This window comes from Ruditapes philippinarum, unplaced genomic scaffold (genome assembly GCF_026571515.1).
Source record: "Ruditapes philippinarum isolate M1 unplaced genomic scaffold, ASM2657151v2 ctg10165_1_1_1_1, whole genome shotgun sequence".
Classification (NCBI taxonomy): Eukaryota; Metazoa; Mollusca; class Bivalvia; order Venerida; family Veneridae; genus Ruditapes; species Ruditapes philippinarum.
The window spans coordinates 64,538-89,827 of NW_026853748.1; the positions used below are offsets into that span (position 1 = coordinate 64,538).

Below are 25,290 nucleotides of genomic sequence, written 5' to 3' on the forward strand. Positions count from 1 at the left end.
CATACACCTGGAACTTAACACATGTCACGATCATAATTGTGCACCTATCTTTAACTCAAGCTTAGATTTTGACATAGTCCTAGTCCTTTACGAACTTTACGAAAATTCTACGTTATATGACAGATAAATCTCTGACTCTATTAAAAATATTCACATTGTTCAAATGCGTAGAAGAAGGTCACTGGGGTTTGTTTCTATGAGCCAAAACGATAACACCAAAAACAAGATTTGGGCTACAAAGTCTGGCAAAACGCAAAGCATTGCAAAAAAGGTTCATCAGTATAAAGAAGGTAATGTATAATGTCATTTTTGTAGAACTCGAGATCCCGCCATTAAGGTACTGTAATGTGAAATTTTCTTTGAAAACGTAACAAATACTTTCTAAAACGAAGAACAGCAAGAGGTTTGGCCGATGTCAGACGCGTCATCGGACAAGACGTCTATAGTGCAAGACATTCTGAAGCAGAATAAAGTCGTGCTTCACCTTCATCCGTATTCACCTGACCTTGCCCCTTGTGACTTCTTTTTTTGTTTCAAAAGTTAAAAAAAGCCTTTCAGATCGAAGATTTGTTCAGCGCAAACATCTCGGTTCTGCATTATTCTATTGTTTTCATAGTTTATTAAATGCTTTCAAAGATTGGACCCGTAGACTGAAACTTTGACTATCTATTGGAGGTGAAAATATATCTTAGATAAATTTTAAAATGGAAACGACAATTTTCACACTATAATTATGAATTTAAAGGAACGCCCAAAATGCTCAAAATTTGTTCGGAATCTTATCTGAACGTACCATCCCTAAAATAAGCTAAAGGTAATGGAGAAATGTCAATGATTATCTACGAAATATTTAATATTGCTCACTTAATTCAGAAAGTTAGAATGATCACTATACATAGTTTAAGGATTTAAAGATTTTGTCTAAAATAAGCGGACACTATCATATAAAGACGAATCATTTTATTCAACAATAAACAAGAATTGTCTTTAAAAAAAGATAATCGGCCGAAGTAAAACTAGTTAACTTGCTTATGTTAGTTCTTAGTTTTCCATGAAAATTCATATAGAAATGTTAGCATAGCTTGCATAACAAATAATTTCTTGTAGGCTTATTAATCTTGAAAAATTGGAACACTTTAAGATGTATGTGTTTCTAAACAAACCTGTCGTGTTTCGGTAACTCAGTTTCTAACACCAAGTCATGTACGCAATCGGTAAGGCAATTACTTTTATAAATACTTGATTCATGTGCAAAAATATATAAAAATATAACCATTATATCAATTGAACACATCAATAATCGTATAATATGTTAGACACTTATTGAACATCATTAACTAAGATTACCTGATAAGTTCTGATATTATTCTCGTTATTTTGGACTAAATTTAAAGTTATTTTTGACAAAATTTAAAACTCATCTTGTGTAAATGAACTCAGTAAGTTCGTGCGTAAAATAAACTGTTTACTAGAACATTTAATGAGATCTGAATGCAAGAAGTATTGTTAAGCAGAACTTAAATATCTGAGCATTTAATATGGAACGCCTGGACTGTCTTATGTGTAGAATGACTGATATACATGGTTAAATGTCATTCTGTTGAGTCCGAGATACAATATGCTGGGTCAAAATCCCAATATACTGGGTGGAAATCCAAATGCACTCAGTTATTGAAGTGTAATGTTGTGTGCTGATTACATTTTATTCAGTCAAGTAAATGTATTGTCAGGTGCATTAGTCATTCTGTTCAGTTCTTAAAACAAACAGGCATGTGGTAACACAATTATGTTGAGTTAAAAAGATATGTTGTAGGGTGTGACAGTTGTTATGTTCGGTTAAAATAGCTCTTCTCATCATGTTCAACCATGAAAATAAACAGTTGAGTGGTACTATCATTTCGTTTGGCTTAGGCAGTGTATTATTGGGTGATACTTTTATTATTTTCAGTTGCAATGACATGCTGTTGGGTGCTTTATTCAGACTGTTCAGTCGTGAAATAGAACTGTTGAATAGTACTATCATTATGTTCAGTTCAGATGATATACTGTTCGGTGCAGAGGTCATTATGTTCAGTAGTGAACACAAACTGTTGTGTGATACCGTCATTATGTTCAGTTCAGATGATATCCTGTTTGGTGCAGAGGTCATTATGTTCAGTTCAGATGATGTACTGTTCGGTGTAGAAGTCATTATGTTCAGTTCAGATGATATACTGTTCGGTGCAGAGGTCATTATGTTCAGTAGTGAACACAAACTGTTGTGTGATACCGTCATTATGTTCAGTTCAGATGATATACTGTTCGGTGCAGAAGTCATTATGTTCAGTAGTGAACACAAACTGTTGTGTGATACCGTCATTATGTTCAGTTCAGATGATATCTTGTTTGGTGCAGATGTCATTATGTTCAGTTCAGATGATGTACTGTTCGGTGTAGAAGTCATTATGTTCAGTTCAGATGATGTACTGTTCGGTGCAGAGGTCATTATGTTCAGTAGTGAACACAAACTGTTGTGTGATACCGTCATTATGTTCAGTTCAGATGATATCCTGTTTGGTGCAGAGGTCATTATGTTCAGTTCAGATGATGTACTGTTCGGTGTAGAAGTCATTATGTTCAGTTCAGATGATGTACTGTTCGGTGCAGAGGTCATTATGTTCAGTAGTGAACACAAACTGTTGTGTGATACAGTCATTATGTTCAGTTCAGATGATATACTGTTCGGTGCACAAGTCATTTGACAATGCGCTGAGTGGTCGTACAATTATGTTGGGTTCATTCGGATATCTTCGCGTCAAACAAAGCAACTAATTTCCATAGGTCACGTCGAGGCTAATGACCACTAAATTGCCAAAACAATTTTCTTCCCCGAAAATACCATCGGGAGCTTAAAAACGTTATTTCCATAAATTGGACCGATCGTATGGCATATTTAATACCCAATGGGTATTTTATCAAGTTAATTTATGACTATACTATACTGTTACAGTCATAATGAGCACAGTATATAAATTTTAAAATATGGGTAAGGGTAGCCTGTTCAAGTCACACATGACCACCGTAAATAAAACTTAAAATATATGTGTTGGTAACTTTTTAGACTCACAAGTGGACACATCAAACGAAATTTAAAATATGAAACATAATATACAAGTAAGGCAAACCTATTTGAGTCACACATGGCCACAGTATATGGAACGTTAAATATAAGTATGGAAACCCCATTTGAGACACACATGACCACAGTAAATGGAACATTATATATAAGTAAGGGTAGCCTAATAAAGTCAAACATGGCCAAAGTATAAAGAAAATTCTATATAAGTAAGTGAAACCTAATTGAGTCACACATGGCCACAATATATTAGACATAATGTTTAAGTCAGGGAAATGTCTTTGAGTCTAATTTTATTAGGCTACCCTTACTTATATATAATGTTCCATATACTGTGGTCATGTGTGACTCAAATAGATTTCCCTTACTTAAACATAATGTTCCATATATTTTGGCCTAGTGTGACTCAATTAGGTTTCCCTTACTTATATAGAATGTTCTTCATAATATGGGTATGTGTGACTTTATTGCGCTATCCTTACTTATATTTAATGTTCCATATACTGTGGCCATGTGTGACTCAAATAGGTTTCCCTTACTTAAATATTATGTTCCATTTATTGTGGTTATGTGTGACTCAAATGGGTTACCAACACATATATTTTAAGTTGCATATGCTGTGGCCATATGTGACTTTAATAGGCTACCCTTACTTATATGCTCCATATACTGTGGCCATGTGTGACTCAAATAGGGTTCCCTTACTTGTATATGATGTTTTATATTTTAAATTTCGTTTGCTGTGTCCATTTGTGACTCTTATAGGTTACCAAACAGATAAATTTTAAGTTTTATTTACGGTGGTCATGTGTGACTTTAACAGGCTACCCTTACCCATATTTTAAGTTTTATATACTGTACCCATTATGACTGTAACAGTATAGTATAGTCATGAATTAACTAAATAAAATACCCATTGGGTATTTAAAAGTCAAATTTATGAAAATAACGTTTTTAAGCCCCCGATGATATTTACAGGGAAGAAAATTGTTTTGGCAATTTAGTGGTCATAAGCCTCGACGTGACCTATGGAAATTAGTCGCTCCCATCTTGTTGCCCGAAAATATCCGAATGAACCCAACATAATTGTGGTATCACACCACAGTTTGTGTTCACTATTGAACATAATGACCTCTGCACCGAACAGTATATCATCTGAACTGAACATAATGATAGTACCAAAAAAACCACTGAACATAACGACCTTTGCACCGAACAACACATTGACTTGACTGAAGAAGATATAATCAGCACACAAGATAATGATAGTACCATTTAAGATAATGATTGTACCATTTAACAGTTCTATTTCACGACTGAACAGAAGGAATAAAGCACCCAACAGCATGTCATTGCAACTGAAAATAATAAAAGTATCACCCAATAATATACTGCCTCAGCCAAACAAAATTATAGTACCACTCAACTGTTTATTTTCATGGTTGAACATGATGAGAAGAGCACCAAACAGCATATTATTATAACCGAACATAATAACTGTCACACCCAACAACATATCTTTTTAACTCAACATAATTGTGTTACCACATGCCTGTTTGATTTAAGAACTGAACAGAACGAATAATGCACCTGACAATACATTGACTTGACTGAATAAAATACAGTCGGCACACAACATAGCACTTCAATAACTGAGCACATTAGGATTTCCACCCAGCATTTTGTATCTCGGACTCTACAGAAAGACAGTTAACCGGGTATATCATTCATTCTTAACATAAGACAGTCCAGGCGTTCCATAATTTAACTAGAAAGTTAAATAACTATCTTGTACATTTTATTTTTAAATGGCCAATGAGATTCCCAGATTTCATTTTGTAATTTTAAAATGACCAATGAAAACTCTTCTTATACAAAATGTATTCAGTTCTTCCCTGTGAATTTTACTGAAAGTCAAACTGACAACAGACGGCCTTCGGCCAAGGTTTAACCTTTATATCATATAATAAATTCGCTGATAAAAATATATATTGATGTCAAATACGTATATAGGTCAAACTGTTATCTCTCATGTGGGTAGGTCAGTGAACTTCTCAAAAGTAAGTTAATTTGAGGATAGGTATCATTGTGTATTTTAATTTAGTACTATCTACGTTGTGAAGAAATATGGAAGAAAAGTTTACAAAAAGTTACATTAAGGTGGATGGACCTCCTGTTACAATAAAACATCAAACTTTCCCGGAGGTGATGAACCATTATGCGGAGACGAAACCTGACGGAGAGTCTGTTGTCTTTGTATCAACTGACGGGACTCGAGAATGTGTAACTTGGTTTCAGCTTTACCAACGATCTCAGATAATGGCGAAGTCACTGATAAAAATGGGGATTCAGAGGCACGAGCTTGTTGCTATCAACGTCCGTTGTTGTCCAGAGTGGTTATATGCTACATTTGGTGCCATGATGGCTGGGGCCATTCCAGTCAGTATATCCTTCACGTATACTGACGGCAGTGACCTAATCGCTCTTATGAAAAAGATGGAAACTTGTTCGCTGCTTATTCTTGATCCTGGTGCCGAGTTTGTTAATTGGAATATTCTTCGTAAACTTCTTGACGAGTACAAAGCTGACGGTAGAGCAAAAAGCCAGAACATGCCATACCTAAGATATGTTCTAGGGGTAAGGTTTGGGCATCCAGAATTACCAAATGTCATAGGCTTGCGAGACCTTTTAGAGGAGGATCATTGTGATATAGAACTTCCCGTCGTTAAGCCAACCGATGTATGTGGACTCTTCCAGACATCTGGAAGCACAGGTGTACCAAAACTTGTTACATATACTCACCAATCACCTCTAAAGATGTTTAGTGATTCTGATGTTCTCGAACATTCTAATCCGAAATATATCTTTTTCAACGACAGGCCTTTCAATTGGGGTGGCGGATATCCATTTTCCATATTAACGGGCCAAACAAGGGTGACGCTTTCTGAATTTTGCGATCCTCCGAATGACAGACTTTCCTTTATGATTGACGTAATAGTCAAAGAGAAATGTTCTTTGATTTGTGCTCTACCACCTCTGATGCATGAGCTTATCAAAAGAAAGGTATATTGGATTATTTACATAAAACATTTTAAAACGTGATCTCATACATACTTGTTTATAACTTATCGTAATCCCTAAATTAAAGAATACTGCAATTAATGAAGTAAATTGTCTCTTATAATAAAGCAGCTTTTTATAAGCTGCCAAAAAAGTGGGTGTGTGTTGCATTTTTTAATCGTAAAAAGTAGGATCACATATATATCACACATATTACACATTAAATATATATGATACTTATACTGTACGATAAACAATTCAACTATGCTGCAATTATGACATTTTCCTTTTATTTTTCAAGGAACATTTGCCAGATGACTGGCCAGTTGAAGGCATACTGACTGGTGGACAGCCTCTTACTAAGCACTTAGCTGCCTGCATAGGGAAAGCTTGTAAATTCCTTCTGTGCTTGTATGGAGGCTCAGAGTTTGCAGGCGCGACTGTAGCGAAAATAACTAATCCAAATGATTTCACCGAATTTGGATGCGGAAAACCATTTAATATGCCTGGACTGGAAATTAAAATAGTGGACAAGAACGCAAAAATAGTGTCCGTCAATCAGAGCGGAGAAATATATATTCGATCAGAGATCATGTTTGTTGGCTATTTCAATGATCCGGAGAAAACAAAAGCCGTGCTCTCCGAAGACGGATGGTATAAAACAGATGATATCGGGAGGATGACTGAAGATGGTGAATTCTTTGTAGAGGGTCGAAAGTCCAATATGATTATTTCAGGGGGATTTAACGTTGCTCCAGAGATTCTTGAGAATGTAATGAAAACTTTCCCAGGTGTAGATTCCGTCATTATCGTACCAGTTCCAGATGACGTTTACTATCAAGTGCTGTGTGCTTGTATTGTTAAAAAAGGAGATTGCGAAATAAGCGAAGAAGATATCCGAAAGAACTGCCACGAGTATCACGCAGACAAACCAGGACTTTTTACAGTTCTTCCGAAATACTACATGTTCCTTGAATCGTTTCCTGAAACTAGAAGTGGGAAAACTCACCGGATGGAGTTGGAAAAGATAGCACTTCAACGATTTCGTCAGAGTACATTCTAAGATATATTAAATATAAATGCCGTATAAAATATTCGATACGTTCTATGATATTTCTCTTAGGAATAAACCAATATTATATGTAAACAAAAATATATGGTTAGTATAGGATAAAAGAAGGCGCATATGATGAAGAAAATAAACATACTTATTTGTGTATTACGAGGGATGTCCGGAAAGTTCATATACTTTTTAATTTTTTATTGTATAACAATACATACGTTGTACAAATTTTGTCAGCAAAAATATACATATCTAGCAAACACATTTACCAAAAATTACTGAATTGTGACTTACGTTTGTATTTTTACAGTATTTACATACAACATATATACATCGTCATGGAGCACTTTGACAACGTCAACGGCGTCAATTTAACTTCATGTTTATCCACTATTCAATTTCTTCCGATTTAAACAGCCATGGAACCTGTCTGGCGTATACTTTATACATGTTATGTCCCCTTGCTATATTACTTTATGAATTTCATATATTACATTTTTCAAAAAAAACAACAAAGGTGTCACTGGTTCCCATACAGTGTGTGAGATGTCTGTCTTTTTCAAGGATTGTTGTAACGCAATCTGCGACATTTCGGCCATGCTACTTTTGGTCACCTCATATGTTTCTTATACAAAATACTGTCATTACCGCTTCTTAATAGTGTTTGACAATTAAACACAAGTTTCCCTGAACAATTTATGGTTGATTTTGTTTTTAAAGAAAATATTATAATCTCAATTGGTGCCATTATTAGCGTTGCTGTGAAGTTAAAAAACATTACGTTGCTCCGTCCTTGAATTTGACGTCATTTTTGCGACACAAAACTTACGCAACTTCATTGCCTATAATCGCCTATAATCGTCGTTAACAAGTTGTTTCCTAGCGTATGACGTCGTTATTTGCACTAAATATCAAGCAATAGTACCCTTTGATGTCACAACATTAAAACAAGAGTTTGCGTTAAAATTACAACTTTTAGCAACTTTTTATTCGAGTAGCTATTGTCATGAAATCAAAGTGCTCCGTGATTCGTTGATCATGTTGCCATGGTGATTGGCGATTTGCGAATACAACTTTTATCAAGTTTTTTAATTTAGAAATTTGTAGCAGAATAAATACTAAAGCAAAATATTTACTCATCATATTGATATGACTGCTTATAATAATTTTATAGCCTTGTCTACGAACTTTCCGGACAGCCCTCGTATAATTAACACAATATCAAATGATCATTAGAATGCAGTTAAATATTTCTTGAAGTTCGTGGTTACATGTACAATGTACTTTGAAGAATTTTTATGTTTGTGAATATGCATAATACAACAAAACGGAAATAAATTTTATAAAAACTTAAACCTGTTTTTAACGTCTGATAGGGTATTTGGATACAGTGTTTATAACATAGACTTCTACTTCATCCCAGATGCATTTTCAAAATAGAATCTGAAACAATAATACTTTCTTTAGACACTAAAGAAAGAGATCCAGCATTTCTTAACGCATTCCTTTGATGTTTCATAAAGTGTCGTGGTTATGGTTTCTGTATATTTAAATCCTATTGCCAATTCATATAGAGCTATCTAACAGTATCAAAATGAAGGTTTATCATTGAATTGCAATATTTGAGAGCCTAATCAAATCAAGGTGTTTGTCTCATAGGTAACTTCGACCATATTAGGGGCGTTTAAAGTAGCTTGCACTTTCCAGTACTGTCCATCCATGAACAGGTTCAATCAAACCGAGCTTGCAACATTTTCGAATTTGGCGTTTGGGACATTCTGTAGGGATTTCATTTCTCTCTATTTTATTGCCACATCAGTATTGTTTGTGAAGGCCGTAAAAAGTCGCCCCGTACAAACAATCAGAGATGTTATATCTCGGATTTCTGATGATCGTCAATCTTGACATTACTACATGAAGGTTCTTCTATTTAACTATTTTTAACTTTGGTGATTCCAGTATCCTGTAATACCCGGTATCACACTTTGGACATGTGGCCAGCTTTTTAAATCAGACTTGTGACAGCTTATGTGTAATATGCAGGCTTCATTGCCTCTGGTTCTCTGCTCAAACTACGTCCATTGTGTTATAGTTTTAGGCATGCGTATTTTTTACTTGGGTGCTCATACGCCGCTTTTTGTTGAAGGTTCCATGATAACCGCGTAATAACAGTGTAAACACCCTGTGGATGTTTCTAAATTCAAAATTTCACCACAACCATGTTTGAATGTTAAGTTCGGCTAAAACAAGTGCTAGGGGATGTTAGTTGCATTAATGTAAATAAAAAAAAAATAAATAAATAACAACTTTATTAATTTTTGAGGCCATGAAACCAAAGGTGAAGATCTTTTCTTTCCTTTATTCACAAATGTTTTACATACAAATATATATATAAAATGAGATAGTTTAACAAATTACATTTGAGATATTCGTATTTAATAGAATAACAACATACACATACAAAACAAAAAACAAGAAAAAATCCCTGAGCTTTGAAACTATTTAGAAATTAATGTAGAGATTTGGTATAATTATATCTTTTCAAAGTTTGAGTATTTTGTCACAATAAATTACTTTTATCTACTTCTATTTTATAGTATTGATACATTATCTGAATGTCTGTTTGAAAAAAGGTTAACTATGTTAAAATCATTTGGCCAGTTATTCCTACAAAGGCTTTATAAATACTAATACAACAATTGTGAGTAAAAGTATTATTCTTGGGATGTTTTATAGCCGAAAATCAGAATATCTAATTTGTGTGTCTTTAAATTCCGTTCTTCTTATTTTTTCCCCAGAACAAATTAACTGCTGATGCAATCTATAAAACTGTGTTTCTTAACAACTATAACATCGTGAAGATGAGACCAGCGCGTTTCTTTGCGCGTAAAGATCATAAACAAAATTGTTTACAGCGATTGTCCAGATTTTTTTTAATGAATTTACATGTATTATTCAAATTCAGTTTTTCCCTTGTATTTATGTGACAAATACAAATTTGTTGTTGTTGTTTAATAAAATACTTCGTTTACTAAGTTTTGATTAGTTTTTTTTTAATTCATCAATTCAGAAAGTCTAACATTTACCCACCCGACGAGCTCGAGTAAAGAATGTTCAAAGTTTGTTTCCAGTCTTGCGGAATAGCTTTGAAAGAGCAAATTGCGTCTATCTACTTGTTAATTTAAGGTGACATTTAGATCTACTTCACCCTACTCGATTTAATCCATGTTTTTAAGAACAAACAATTGTTGTTTATTTTATTATCTTTTGCAAAATTATTTTTCATTTGCTGAAATGTCAAATTAACTTCTTCTTTTGTAAATTGCATGTGTGTTTAGTGTTTATTCGTATTTTTCAAAGTTCTTGATATAATTCAGTCACAAACTCCTTTTAATCAGGCTTTTATTGGTGTCTGTGTACAATGTACTATAAGAAATTGTCACAATAGTGTTTATGGTAAAGCTTCTACCAATATTTTAGTGTTAATAAAATTATATATGAGTCTAAAAATCTTGAAAAAAAGGGTGACCCCCTAGAACCATTAATCACAACAAAATTACATGGAAATTTCTCTCGATTTGATTGAGTATGTACATAAGACATAATGAAAAAGTGCAACATCTGTCACGCGCCTCTATCACTGGCTTGAGAGAAAGTCAATTTTCAACGCTTGAAAGTACTGGAATGAATGATCCCAAAGGACCAATGTCTATTCCTCTTTGTAATTTATTGCGACTATAACGGTTTATATTTCCATAAAAAATTTAATACCATTGTCTTGATTTCTTTCAAGATATTATTTGACACAACTACAGAATGAAACAAGTAACTTAATTTAGGTATCAATAAATATATTATAACTTGAACGTCTCCAGAAAATCTTTAATATACGTTTCAAAACTAAATTTTATTATTAAGCTTTGACATTCAGTTTCTTTTAGATTGCCACTCTTGTATGAGCATATGCAAAATAGACTCCTGCATATGATTGTAATCGGTTAATATGGTCATGTTATATAATCCTACTTAAAGGTCAGGGTACCTGTATAAAATTTTATGTCCCATCAGTAGTTTTTTCTGGTTGTTTCATTGTATCATTTTTTTTGAGTAATAAGCTTTTACACATTTTGACATTTATACTTAAAAAAACAGCACATATTTCGGTGACGGCCTATATATAAAGAGAGCCAACTTAGACGAATCAGCTCTTCCGCGTACACATTGAAAGCAAATGAGAGTTAATAAAACAGTTAACTGATGAATATGTGATGCTGAATAATTGTTTGAAAGGTAAATCTTAAATGTGTCTATGTTCCATATACATGTACAATTATACTGTACCTTCTTTGACATGAGTTTTTAATCTTCATGATCAAGCATAATTATCTTATGCAAATCTAATCTTTCATGTTGACTTATATGAAGAAGTAATATCTTATACTGACTACTTGTTACCTATATACGTATGTATGTATCTTTGATGAGTTATGAATAAAGATTGAATATATCATATCGGATAAAACATTGCTTACTTTGGTATTGCTTCGGCAATAGTATGTATGCATGCAATGTCTAATGAGGTTCGTCGGCACATACAGCTTTTCGCTGTCGAACATGTCACCGTCCATGCCATTTAAGGTTTATTTTGAACCTCAGAGTGGTGATAATTTTATACCTTCATGCAATTTCCACAGAGTATATATGCTGACTGAAAACAAGAATAATGTTCGTTTTTAAATGATCAATATTAAAAAATAGTACAGATAAAAAACGACTAGAAATTAAACAGCACAAAATAGTATTGCTAAAATATTAAAAAATCAAAATGCTATGCTTACAAATATATTTCTTTTTTTATTACCTCCCATTATATTTATGCCATCATTACTCACAAAGACATCCCTCTATTGTTCATTTTTTGTACAAAAGTGGTGAATTTACTTAAAAGTCAATAAGGTGATGATACATGCTATATATCCTTATTTATATAGTTATCTTCTTCACGTTGTTTGACACCTTGGACAAGGCCAATTTTGATCCAAGGAACATGATTTTTATAAGTTTTGTAGCTGTCAACAAGGCATCATGGAAAATATCCAAGCTTTACAGAAATATTATATTTTGGATATATGAAAGTGTGTTCTTACAACCTCCCTTTACTCAAAGTTTTTAAAAAAAAATGAAATTCAAAAATGCATTCAGCGATAGTCATGGGATAACTTAATTTGTATTTTCTCATTTGAAGATATGCTTTGTTGTATGTATAATACAAAATCAATCAAAACAGGCAAATTTTTTATTTCTTCATTTTGATTATTTTTTATTTATTAATCTGTAAATGTCCTCAAAATGAATACAGTAGACAGTCACAGGAACAAAACTTTTCTCCGTATAAAGAATAAAATGGTGATTTCCTAGCTTGGCCCACGTGGGGCAGGTTTTTAAAGCGTTAAAATTTCACAAGAGTTTCCCCAACGTTTTAAAAAAATGTCAAATGAAAGATTTTTTGGTTTTTTCAATCATACCCATAAGCCATGATATCGTTTTTGTAAAATTTTAAGGGTTTTTTTTTAAGTTTACATACTAGTTTTTAAAAAAAATCGGGGGTGTTGGTTTGCGTCTAAAAAATCGTTTTTAACAATTTAGATATATTTTTACGCTCCAAAAACCCAAAATTTTAAAAAAATTTTTTTTCAGAAATTAATGGGTGGGGGTTTAAAAATTTGGGCATTTTAGGGGGAGTGCATAGGGTAAATTTATAGTTTTGTCGTTTTTTTTTGCCTGAAAAATCCCTTTAAGGGCCACCTAAAAGGGATGTTCCTTTTTAAAAAAATATGAAAAAAATGGGGAAAACAACAACAAAGGGTTTTAAAAGGGTCAAGCCGGTGCTAGGGGTCGTGAGGGATGTTGCACTTATTCATTATGCCTCATGTACAGACTCAATCAAACCGAGTCTGTAATTCTTATGTAATTTTGTTGTGATTAATGCTTCCGAGGGATCACTTTGTTTCCATATTTTTACACTTCACAACAGCAGGTGTCAAGTGCCGTGTGGCAGCTGTAAAAAGTTGCACTGTACTTCACTTCACTTAGGTTTCTGCCAAGTAGAATCGATTTCCTTCCACCTTCAAAAGACCGGACATGAAAGCTGGTAACAGACGACGGACGGACGGAGGTGGATACCAATATTTTATTCGGGCGTAAATAAATGATAAAAAATAATTAATGGGGGCAGGGTGGGAGCATTTTTGAAATAGTCATTGGTTGCACTGTAGGTTTATGATAAGTATAAAGGAATTAGGCGAATTTTATGGTATTCTGCACTTTAACTACGATGACTCATATCGGTATATTTGTGGTGTGATTTAAGATGGGTGCCGGTAAATATAAATTGCTGTCAGTATACATTTTTTAGAGCAATGCAAAGAAACTGTTATACATTTTCTTCAGTTATGCCACGTATCCTTAAATTATGCTGTGCAGTTTTTCCTCATAATTTGAATTGTGTTTTGGCCAAAATAAACTTAAACAAAAGAATTTATATTTAGGTCCTCTACTCACTTATGTTATTGGCCCGCTAGAGATCGATAATTCATACACGACCTTGAAAAAAAAAAAATATAAACGATCTAAAATTTAAACTTAGCAATTTATGTATGTCGTTGATTATCATTAAGTTGCTCTACATTTTTTTGGGAACAATATTATTTATAGACGAAACAGTTTTTAACCCTGTTACTGCTTAAAAGGAGTTTTAAATGCCATAATAAAGAACATACTTTCTCTCTCTCCAATGTAAGGTTGTTGTCAGTAAGTTAGTGCAAGTAAAGCAAACGTTACAAGTCCATTTAAGGATATGTATCGTTGGATATTGCAATACTGTTCTGTCTACGTTGTAAGGAAATATGGAAGAAAAGTTTACAAAAAGTTACATTAAGGTGGATGGACCTCCTGTTACACAAAAACATCAAACTTTCCCGGAGGTGATGAAACATTATGCGGAGACGAAACCTGAAGGTGAGTCTGTTGTCTTTGTATCAACTGACGGGACTCGAGAATGTGTAACTTGGTCACAGCTTTACCAACGATCTCAGATAATGGCGAGGTCACTGATAAAAATTGGGATTCGGACACACGAGGTTGTTGCTATCAACGTCCGTTGTTGTCCAGAGTGGTTATATGCTACATTTGGTGCCATGATGGCTGGGGCCATTCCAGTCAGCATATCCTTCACATATACTGACGGGAGTGACCTTATTGCTCTAATGAAAAAGATGGAAACTTGTTCGCTGCTTATTCTTGATCCTGGTGCCGAGTTTGTTAATTGGAATATCCTTCGTAAACTTCTTGACAAGTACAAGGCTGATGGTAACGTAAAAAGCCAGAAAATGCCGTATCTAAGATATGTTCTAGGGGTAAGGTTTGGGCATCCCGAATTACCAAATGTCATAGGCTTGCGAGACCTTTTACTGGAGGATCATTATGATATAGAACTTCCCGTCGTTAAGCCAACCGATGTATGTGGACTCTTCCAGACATCTGGGAGCACAGGGATTCCAAAACTTGTTACATATACTCAACAATCATCACTAAAGATGTTTAGTGATTCTGTTCTCGAACATTCTAATCCGAAATATATCTTTTTCAACGACAGGCCTTTCAATTGGGGTGGCGGATATCCATTTTCCATATTAACGGGCCAAACAAGGGTGACGCTTTCTGAATTTTGCGATCCTCCGAATGACAGACTTTCCTTTATGATTGACGTAATAGTCAAAGAGAAATGTACTTTGATTTGTGCTCTACCACCTCTGATGCATGAGCTTATCAAAAGAAAGGTATATTGGATTATTTACATAAAACATTTTAAAACGTGATCTCATACATACTTGTTTATAACTTATCGTAATCCCTAAATTAAAGAATACTGCAATTAATGAAGTAAATTGTCTCTTATAATAAAGCAGCTTTTTATAAGCTGCCAAAAAAGTGGGTGTGTGTTGCATTTTTTAATCGTAAAAAGTAGGATCACATGTATATCACACATATTACACATTAAATATATATGATACTTATACTGTACGATAAACAATTCAACTATGCTGCAATTATGACATTTTCCTTTTATTTTTCAAGGAACATTTGCCAGATGACTGGCCAGTTGAAGGCATACTGACTGGTGGACAGCCTCTTACTAAGCACTTAGCTGCCTGCATAGGGAAAGCTTGTAAATTCCTTCTGTGCTTGTATGGAGGCTCAGAGTTTGCAGGCGCGACTGTAGCAAAAATAACTAATCCAAATGATTTCACCGAATTTGGATGCGGAAAACCATTTAATATGCCTGGACTGGAAATTAAAATAGTGGACAAGAACGCAGAAATAGTGTCCGTCAATCAGAGAGGAGAAATATATATTCGATCAGAGGCCATGTTTACGGGCTATTTCAATGATCCGGAGAAAACAAAAGCCGTGCTCTCCGAAGACGGATGGTATAAAACAGATGATATCGGGAGGATGACCGAAGATGGCGAATTCTTTGTAGAGGGTCGAAAGTCCAATATGATTATTTCAGGGGGATTTAACGTTGCTCCAGAGATTCTTGAGAATGTTATGAAAACTTTCCCAGGTGTAGATTCCGTCATTATTGTACCAGTACCAGATGACGTTTACTATCAAGTGTTGTGTGCTTGTATTGTTAAAAAAGGAGATTGCGAAATAAGCGAAGAAGATATCCGAAAAAATTGCCACGAGTATCACGCAGACAAACCAGGACTTTTTACAGTTCTTCCGAAATACTACATGTTCCTTGAATCGTTTCCTGAAACTAGAAGTGGGAAAACTCACCGGATGGAGTTGGAAAAGATAGCACTTCAACGATTTCGTCAGAGTACTTTCTAAGATATATTTAATATAAATGTCGTGTAAGATATGCGATACGTTCTATGATATTTCTTTAAGGCATAAACCAATATTATATGTAAACAAATATATACATTTTTTGTATATGGTTAGTATAGGATAAAAGAAGGAGCACATGATGAAGAAAATATATTTATGCATTATTTGTGCATTATAATTAGTACAATATCAAATGATCATTAGAATGCTGTTAAATATTTCCTGAAGTTTATGGCTACATATACAATGTACTTAGAAGAATTTTTATGTTTGTGAATATGCATAAAACAACAAAACGGAAATAAATTTTATAAAAACTTAAAACTGTTTTTAACGTCTGATAGGGTATTTAGATACAGTGTTTATAACATGGACTTCTACTTCATCCCAGATGCATTTTCAAAATAGAATCTGAAAACATAATACTTTCTTTAGACACTAAAGATAGAGATCCAGCATTTCTTAACGCATTCCTTTGATGTTTCATAAAGTGTCGTGGTTATGGTTTCTGTATATTTAAATCCTATTGCCAATTCATATAGAGCCATCTAACAGTATCAAAATGAAGGTTTATCATTGAATTGCAATATTTAAGAGCCTAATCAAGTCAAGGTGTTTGTCTCATAGGTAACTTCGACCATATAAGGGACGTTTACAGTAGCTTGCACTTTCCAGTACTTTCCATCGATCAACAGGTTCAATCAAACCGAGCCTGCAACATTTTTTAATTTTGCCGTTTTGGGACATTCTTTAGGGATTTTATTTCTCTCTATTTTATTGCCACATCAGTATTGTTTGTGGAGGCCGTAAAAAGTCGCCCCGTACAAACAATCTGAGATGTTATATCTCGGATTCCTGATGATCGTCAAACTTGACATTACTGTTGGGTTTGTAGTACATGAAGGTTCTTCTATTTTGGTGGTTCCAGTATACTCGCTTGAATACTGTAGTATCACACAATATGTGATACTGAATAATTGTTTGAAAGGTAAATCTTAAATGTGTCTATGTTACATATAAATGTACAATTATACTGTGCCTTCTTTGACATCAGTTTTTAATCTTCATGATCAAGCATAATTATCGTATGCAAATCTAATCTTTCATGTTGACCTTATATGAAGAAGTAATATCTTATACTGACACTTGTTACCTATATACGTATGTATGTATCTTTGATGAGTTATGAATAAAGTATTAATATATCATATCAGACAAAAATTTGCTTACTTTGCTATTGCTTCGGCAAGAGTATGTATGGTTGCTATGTCTAATAAGGTTCGTCGGCACATGCAGCTTTCGCTGTCAAACATGTCACCGTCCATGCCCTTTAAGATTTATTTTTGAACCTCAGAGTGGTGATAATTTACCTTCATGCAATTTCCACAGAGTATATATGCTGACTGAAAACAAGAATAATGTTGGTTTTTAAATAAAAACCTACCAATAACAAACTACTAGAAATTCAAAAGCACAACATATTATGGCTTAAATATTCAAAAATCAAAATGCTATGCTTACAAATAATTTTCTCTTTTATTACCTCCCATTATATTTATAACATCAATACTCACAAAGACGTCCCTTTATTGTTCATTATTTGTACAGAAGTGGTGAATTTACCTTTAAAGTCAATAATGTGATGATACATGCTAAATATCCTTATCTATATAGTTATCCTCTGCACGTTGTAGGCTGGAGGAAAAGACATTTTAGACATGTATACTATATAAATCTGTGTACATGTAAATTTTGTGACGCATAAGATTAATTTTTCTTATATATGTGATTCCTTGGACAGGGCCAATTTTGATCCAAGGAACATAATTTTTATAAGTTTTGTAGCTGTCAACAAGGCATCATGGAAAATATCCAACCTTTACATAAATATTATATTTGTGGGCATATGAAAGTGTGTTCTTATTACCTCCTTTTATTCAAAGTTTTTTTGATGTTTTTTTTAAATGAAATTCAAAAATGCATGCAGCGATAGTCATGGGATAACTTTCTGCAACTTATTAAATTTGTATTTTTTCCTTTGAACATATGCTTTGTTGTAATGTATAATACAAAATCAATCCAAACAGGAAAAATTTTCATTTCTTCATTTTGATTTTTTTTATTTATTATTCTGTAAATGTCCTCAAAATGAATACAGTAGACAGTCACAGGAACAAAACTTTTCTCCGTATAAAGAATAAAATGGTGGTTTCCTAGCTTGGCCCACGTGGGTCAGGTTACAGCGTTAAAATTTCACAATAGTTGTCACTCTGGAAACGTTTAAGAAAATGTCAAATGAATGATTTAGGTTTGTTTCAATCATACAATAGCCATGATATCTGTTATTGTAACTTTCAGGGTTTGTTCAAGTCACATGACTAGTTTTAAAAAAACTCGGTGATTCTGTCGGCGTCTAAATATCGTTCAACAATTATAGATATATTTACGCTTCAAACCCAAATTATATAAAATTTATACAGAAATTAATGCTGGGACTTTAACAAATGTCATTTTAGGGTGAGTGCATAGGATAATATTGATAGTTTTGTCATTTATTTGCCTGAGTATCCCTTTAAGGACCACCTAAAGTATGTTCCTTGTAAATAAATATGAAACAATGGTGAAAACAACAACAAAGGTTTACAAAAGCTCAAGCCGGTGCTAGGGGCGTGAGGGATGTTGCACTTATTCATTATGCCTCATGTACAGACACAGTCAAACCGAATCTGTAATTCTTATGTAATTTTGTTGTGATTAATGCTTCTGGGGGATCACTTTGTTTCCATATTTTTACACTTCACAACATCAGGTGTCAAGTGCCGTGTGCTAGCTGTAAAAAGTTGCCCCGTACTTCACTTCACTTACATTTCTGCCAAGTAGAGTCAATTTCCTTCCACCGGTTCAAAAGACCGGACATGAAAGCTGGTAACAGACGACGGACGGACGGAGGTGGATACCAATATTTTATTCGGGCGTAAAAAGAATGATAAAAAATAATTAATAGGGGCAGGGTGGGTGCATTTTTGAAATAGTCATTGGTTGCTCTGTAGGTTAATGATAAGTATAAAGGAATGGAGCGGATTTAGTGGTATTCTGCACTTTAACGGAGATGATTCATATCGGTGAATTTGTGGTGTGATTTAAGATGAATGCCGGTAAATATTAATTGCTGTCAGTATAAATTTTTTAGAGCAATGCAAAGAAACTGTTATACATTTTCTTAAATTATGCCACGTATCCTTAAATTATGCTGTGCAGTTTTTCCCCATACTTTGATTTGTGTTTTGGCCAAAATAAACTTAAACAAAAGAATTTATATGTAGGTCATCTACTCACTTATGTAATTGGCCCGCTAGAGATCAATAATTCATACACGACCTTGAAAAAGAAAAAAATAACCGGAACGATCTAAAATTTAAACTTAGCAATTTATGTATGTCGTTGAGTATCATTAAGTTGCTGTACATTTTTTGTTAAATCGTAAACTAGAGAAAGTTGACTTATCACTTGATTAAATTCATCACTAAACATTAATTATAATGAAATAAAGCAACAATATTATTTATAGACGAAACAGTTTTTAACCCTGTTATTGTTTAAAAGGATTTTTAACGCCATCATACAGAACATACTTTATCTCTCTCCAATGTAAGGTTGTTGTCAGTAAGTTAGTGCAAGTAAAGCAAACGTTACAAGTCCATTTAAGGATACGTATCGTTGGATATTGCAATACTGTTCTGTCTACGTTGTGAGGAAATATGGAAGAAAAGTTTACAAAAAGTTACATTAAGGTGGATGGACCTCCTGTTACACTAAAATATCAAACTTTTCCGGAGGTGATGAAACATTATGCAGAGACGAAACCTGACTCTCCGTCTGTTGTCTTTGTATCAACTGACGGGACTCGAGAATGTGTAACTTGGTCACAGCTTTACCAACGATCTAAGATAATGGCAAAGTCACTGATTAAAATGGGGATTAAGAGGCACGAGGTTGTTGCTATCAACGTCCGTTGTTGTCCAGAGTGGTTATATGCTACATTTGGTGCCATGATGGCTGGGGCCATTCCAGTCAGCATATCCTTCACATATACTGACGGGAGTGACCTTATCGCTCTAATGAAAAAGATGGAAACTTGTTCGCTGCTTATTCTTGTTCCTGGTGCCGAGTTTGTTAATTGGAATATCCTTCGTAAACTTCTTGACAAGTACAAGGCTGATGGAAAGGTAAAAAGCCAAAAAATGCCGTATCTAAGATTTGTTCTAGGGGTAAGGTTTGGGTATCCCGAATTACCAAATGTCATAGGCTTGCGAGACCTTTTAGAGGAGGATCATTGTGATATAGAACTTCCCGTCGTTAAGCCAACCGATGTATGTGGACTCTTCCAGACATCTGGGAGCACAGGGATTCAAGAATGTTACATATACTCAACAATCATCTCTAAAGATGTTTAGTGATTCTGATGTTCTCGAACATTCTAATCCGAAATATATCTTTTTCGACGACAGGCCTTTCAATTGAGGTGGCGGATATCCATTTTCTATATTAACGGGCCAAACAAGGGTGACGCTTTCTGAATTTTGCGATCCTCCGAATGACAGACTTTCCTTTATGATTGACGTAATAGTCAAAGAGAAATGTACTTTGATTTGTGCTCTACCACCTCTGATGCATGAGCTTTTCGAAAGAAAGGTATATTGGATTATTTACATAAAACATTTTAAAACGTGATCTCATACATACTTGTTTATAACTTATCGTTATCCCTAAATTAAAGAATACTGCAATTAATGAAGTAAATTGTCTCTTATAAAAAAAGCAGCTTTTTATAAGCTACAAAAAAAAGTGGACGTGGTGTTGCATTTTTTAATCGTAAAAAGTAGGATCACAAGTATATCACACATATTACAACACTATACTTATACTGTACGATAAACAATTCAACTATGCTGCAATTATGACATTTTCCTTTTATTTTTCAAGGAACATTTGCCAGATGATTGGCCAGTTGAAGGCATAATGACTGGTGGACAGCCACTTACTAAGTACTTAGCTGCCTGCATAGGGAAAGCTTGTAAATTCCTTCTGTGCGTGTATGGAGGCTCAGAGTTTGCAGGCGCGACTGTAGCGAAAATAACTAATCCAAATGATTTCACCGAATTTGGATGCGGAAAACCATTTAATATGCCTGGGCTGGAAATTAAAATAGTCGACAAGAACGCAGAAATAGTGTCCGTTAATCATAGAGGAGAAATATATATTCGATCAGAGGCCATGTTTACGGGCTATTTCAATGATCCGGAGAGAACAAAAGCCGTGCTCTCCGAAGACGGATGGTATAAAACAGATGATATTGGGAGGATGACCGAAGCTGGCGAATTCTTTGTAGAGGGTCGAAAGTCCAATATGATTATTTCAGGGGGATTTAACGTTGCTCCAGAGATTCTTGAGAATGTTATGAAAACTTTCCCAGGTGTAGATTCCGTCATTATTGTACCAGTTCCAGATGGCGTTTACTATCAAGTGATGTGTGCTTGTGTTGTTAAAAAAGGAGATTGCGAAATAAGCGAAGAAGATATTCGAAAAAACTGCCACGAGTATCATGCAGACAAACCAGGACTTTTTACAGTTCTTCCGAAATACTACATGTTCCTTGAATCGTTTCCTGAAACTAGAAGTGGGAAAACTCACCGGATGGAGTTGGAAAAGATAGCACTTCAACGATTTCGTCAGAGTACTTTCTAAGATATCTTAATATAAATGTCGCGTAAGATATGCGATACGTTCTATGAAATTTCTCTAAGGCATAACCAATATTATATGTAAACAAATATATATAGATATATATATGGTTAGTATAGGATAAAAGAAGGAACACATGATGAAGAAAATATATTTATGCATTATTTGTGCATTATAATTAGTACAATATCAAATGATCATTAGAATGCTGTTAAATATTTCTTGAAGTTTATGGCTACATATACAATATTGTACTTTGAAGAATTTTTATGTTTGTGAATATGCATAAAACAACAAAACGGAAATAAATTTTATAAAAACTTAAAACTGTTTTTAACGTCTGATAGGGTATTTGGATACAGTGTTTTTGTGTCGCCTTGAAAAGGCGACATATAGGGATTACTTTTGTCGGCGGTGTCGGTGTCTGCGTCGTTGTCGGCGTCGGCGTCCCCTAAAGCTTGTCCAGAGCATAACTCAGTCATTTTAAGTTGGATTGACTTCAAACTTGGTATGCATGCTTCTTTCAATAACACAAAGTGCAGTGCACAAGGGCCGGAACTCTGCACTTTTTAATTTTTGAGTTATTGATTTTGTAAATTTTCATACTTTAATTTTGTCCGGACCATTTCTCTTCAACTATAAAAGCTATGGACATGACACTTCATATGATGATAGATCTCATTAAGAAGAAGTGCAGAGCACAAAAATCGGTACTCTGCATTTCCTAATTTTTGAGTTATTTTCCTTTGTTGATTTTCATACTTTATTTTTGTCCGGGTCATTTCTCCTAATGTATAACAACTATGGACTTGAATCTTGATAGAACTCATTAAGAAGAAGTGCAGTGCAAAGGAACAGGTACTTTGCATTTCTTATTTTTTGAGTTATTGCCCTTTGTTAATTTTCCTACTTTATTTTTGTCCGGGCCAATTCTCCTAATGTGTAACAGCTATGGACTTGAAACTTCATAGGATGATAGATCTCATTAAGAAGAAGTGCAGTGCACAAAAACCAGTACTCTGCATTTCTTATTTTTTGAGTTATTGCTCTTTGTTAATTTTCATACTTTATTTTAACCAGGTCATTTCTCCTCAATTATGAAAGCTATAGACATGAAACTTCTTAGGATGATAGATCTCATTAAGGAAAAGTGCAGTGTACAAGAACCGGTACTCTGCATTTCTTTTTTTGAGTTATACATGTAACCCTTTATATATTTTCATATTTTATTTTTGTCCAGGCCATTACTCATTAATTATAAAAGATATGGACTTGAAACTTCATAGAATGATAGATCTTATTGATAAGAAGTGCAATGCATAAAAACTGCTGCTCTGCACTTATTATTTTTTTAGCTATTGCCCTTTGTTAGTATTCGTATTTCATTTTTGTCCTGGCCATTTCTCCTAAACTATATTGTTCACAAGGCGACACATTCGACTCGCGGATTTCTAGATAACATAGACTTCTTCTTCATCACAGATGCATTTTCAAAATAAAATATGAAAACATAATTTCTTCAGACACTAAAGATAGAGATCCAGCATTTCTTAACACATTCCTTTGATGTTTCATAAAGTGTCGTGATTTTGGTTTCTGTATGTTTAAATCCTATTGCTAATTCATAAAGAGCCATCTAACAGTATCAAAATGAAGGTTTGTCATTGAATTGCAATATTTGAGAGCCTAATCAAGTCAAGGTGTTTGTCTCATAGGTAACTTCGACCATATTAGGGGCGTTGACAGTAGCTTGCACTTTCCAGTACTGTCCATCCATGAACAGGTTCAATCAAACCGAGCTTGCAACATTTTCGAATTTGGCGTTTGGGACATTCTGTAGGGATTTCATTTCTCTCTATTTTATTGCCACATCAGTATTGTTTGTGAAGGCCGTAAAAAGTCGCCCCGTACAAACAATCAGAGATGTTATATCTCGGATTTCTGATGATCGTCAATCTTGACATTACTACATGAAGGTTCTTCTATTTAACTATTTTTAACTTTGGTGATTCCAGTATCCTCGCTTGTATACTGTAATATCACACTTTGGACATGTGGCCAGCTTTTTAAATCAGACTTGTGACAGCTTATGTGTAATATGCAGGCTTTATAGCCTCTGGTTCTCTGCTCAAACTACGTCCATTGTGTTATAGTTTTAGGCATGCGTATTTTTTACTTGGGTGCTCATACGCCGCTTTTTGTTGAAGGTTCCATGATAACCGCGTAATAACAGTGTAAACACCCTGTGGATGTTTCTAAATTCAAAATTTCACCACAACCATGTTTGAATGTTAAGTTCGGCTAAAACAAGTGCTAGGGGATGTTAGTTGCATTAATGTAAATAAATAAAAAATAAATAAATAACAACTTTATTAATTTTGAGGCCATTAAACCAAAGGTGAAGATCTTTTCTTTCCTTTATTCACAAATGTTTTACATACAAATATATATATATAATGAGATAGTTTAACAAATTACATTTGAGATATTCGTATTTAATAGAATAACAACATACACATACAAAACAAAAACAAGAAAAAATCCCTGAGCTTTGAAACTATTTAGAAATTAATGTAGAGATTAGTATAATTATATCTTTTCAAAGTTTGAGTATTTTGTCACAATAAATTACTTTTATCTACTTCTATTTATAGTATTGATACATTATCTGAATGTCTGTTTGAAAAAGGTTAACTATGTTAAAATCATTTGGCCAGTTATTCCTACAAAGGCTTTATAAATACTAATACAACAATTGTGAGTAAAAGTATTATTCTTGGGATGTTTTATAGCCGAAAATCAGAATATCTAATTTGTGTGTCTTTAAATTCCGTTCTCTTATTTTTCCCCAGAACAAATTAACTGCTGATGCAATCTATAAAACTGTGTTTCTTAACAACTATAACATCGTGAAGATGAGACCAGCGCGTTTCTTTGCGCGTAAAGATCATAACAAAAATTGTTTACAGCGATTGTCCAGATTTGTTTTTAATGAATTTACATGTATTATTCAAATTCAGTTTTCCCTTGTATTTATTTGACAAATACAAATTTGTTGTTGGTTTAATAAATACTTCGTTTACTAAGTTTTGATTAGTTTTTTTTTAATTCATCAATTCAGAAAGTCTAACATTTACCACCCGACGAGCTCGAGTAAAGAATGTTCAAAGTTTGTTTCCAGTCTTGCAGAATAGCTTGAAAGAGCAAATTGCGTCTATCTACTTGTTAATTTAAGGTGACATTTAGATCTACTTCACCCTACTCGATTTAATCCATGTTTTTAAGAACAAACAATTGTTGTTTATTTTATTATCTTTTGCAAAATTATTTTTCATTTGCTGAAATGTCAAATTAACTTCTTCTTTTTGTAAATTGCATGTGTTTAGTGTTTATTCGTATTTTTCAAAGTTCT

General features: G+C 33.9%; 4 protein-coding genes across 4 annotated transcripts; all 4 read left to right on the plus strand.

The window, feature by feature from the left end:
• Positions 1 to 5,199: 5,199 nt before the first annotated feature.
• LOC132737707 (3-[(3aS,4S,7aS)-7a-methyl-1,5-dioxo-octahydro-1H-inden-4-yl]propanoyl:CoA ligase-like) lies at positions 5,200 to 7,391 on the plus strand. Its single transcript, XM_060725034.1, has 2 exons — positions 5,200 to 6,178; positions 6,477 to 7,391. Exons 1-2 carry the CDS (start codon positions 5,243 to 5,245, stop codon positions 7,236 to 7,238), a joined length of 1,698 nt encoding a protein of 565 aa, XP_060581017.1. The 5' UTR covers positions 5,200 to 5,242; the 3' UTR covers positions 7,239 to 7,391.
• A 6,656-nt stretch (positions 7,392 to 14,047) lies between these two features.
• On the plus strand, positions 14,048 to 16,227 carry LOC132737708 (3-[(3aS,4S,7aS)-7a-methyl-1,5-dioxo-octahydro-1H-inden-4-yl]propanoyl:CoA ligase-like). Its single transcript, XM_060725035.1, has 2 exons — positions 14,048 to 15,076; positions 15,375 to 16,227. Exons 1-2 carry the CDS (start codon positions 14,144 to 14,146, stop codon positions 16,134 to 16,136), a joined length of 1,695 nt encoding a protein of 564 aa, XP_060581018.1. The 5' UTR covers positions 14,048 to 14,143; the 3' UTR covers positions 16,137 to 16,227.
• A 3,667-nt stretch (positions 16,228 to 19,894) lies between these two features.
• On the plus strand, positions 19,895 to 20,590 carry LOC132737713 (uncharacterized). The gene has a single exon (XM_060725041.1). The coding sequence runs from the start codon at positions 19,895 to 19,897 to the stop codon at positions 20,588 to 20,590; it is 696 nt and encodes a 231-aa protein (XP_060581024.1).
• Positions 20,591 to 21,155: 565 nt separating this feature from the next.
• Positions 21,156 to 21,881, plus strand: LOC132737714 (medium-chain acyl-CoA ligase ACSF2, mitochondrial-like). Its single transcript, XM_060725042.1, has one exon. The coding sequence runs from the start codon at positions 21,156 to 21,158 to the stop codon at positions 21,879 to 21,881; it is 726 nt and encodes a 241-aa protein (XP_060581025.1).
• Positions 21,882 to 25,290: the final 3,409 nt, after the last annotated feature.

Excerpts from the sequence above, each read along its gene's own strand:
- LOC132737707 (XM_060725034.1), top strand. The coding sequence starts at position 5,243 with ATGGAAGAAAAGTTTACAAAAAGTTACATTAAGGTGGATGGACCTCCT. Across the intron at positions 6,179-6,476 it reads ATGAGCTTATCAAAAGAAAG|GAACATTTGCCAGATGACTG; the intron begins GTATATTGGATT and ends TTATTTTTCAAG.
- LOC132737708 (XM_060725035.1), top strand. The coding sequence starts at position 14,144 with ATGGAAGAAAAGTTTACAAAAAGTTACATTAAGGTGGATGGACCTCCT. Across the intron at positions 15,077-15,374 it reads ATGAGCTTATCAAAAGAAAG|GAACATTTGCCAGATGACTG; the intron begins GTATATTGGATT and ends TTATTTTTCAAG.
- LOC132737713 (XM_060725041.1), top strand. The coding sequence starts at position 19,895 with ATGGAAGAAAAGTTTACAAAAAGTTACATTAAGGTGGATGGACCTCCT.
- LOC132737714 (XM_060725042.1), top strand. The coding sequence starts at position 21,156 with ATGACTGGTGGACAGCCACTTACTAAGTACTTAGCTGCCTGCATAGGG.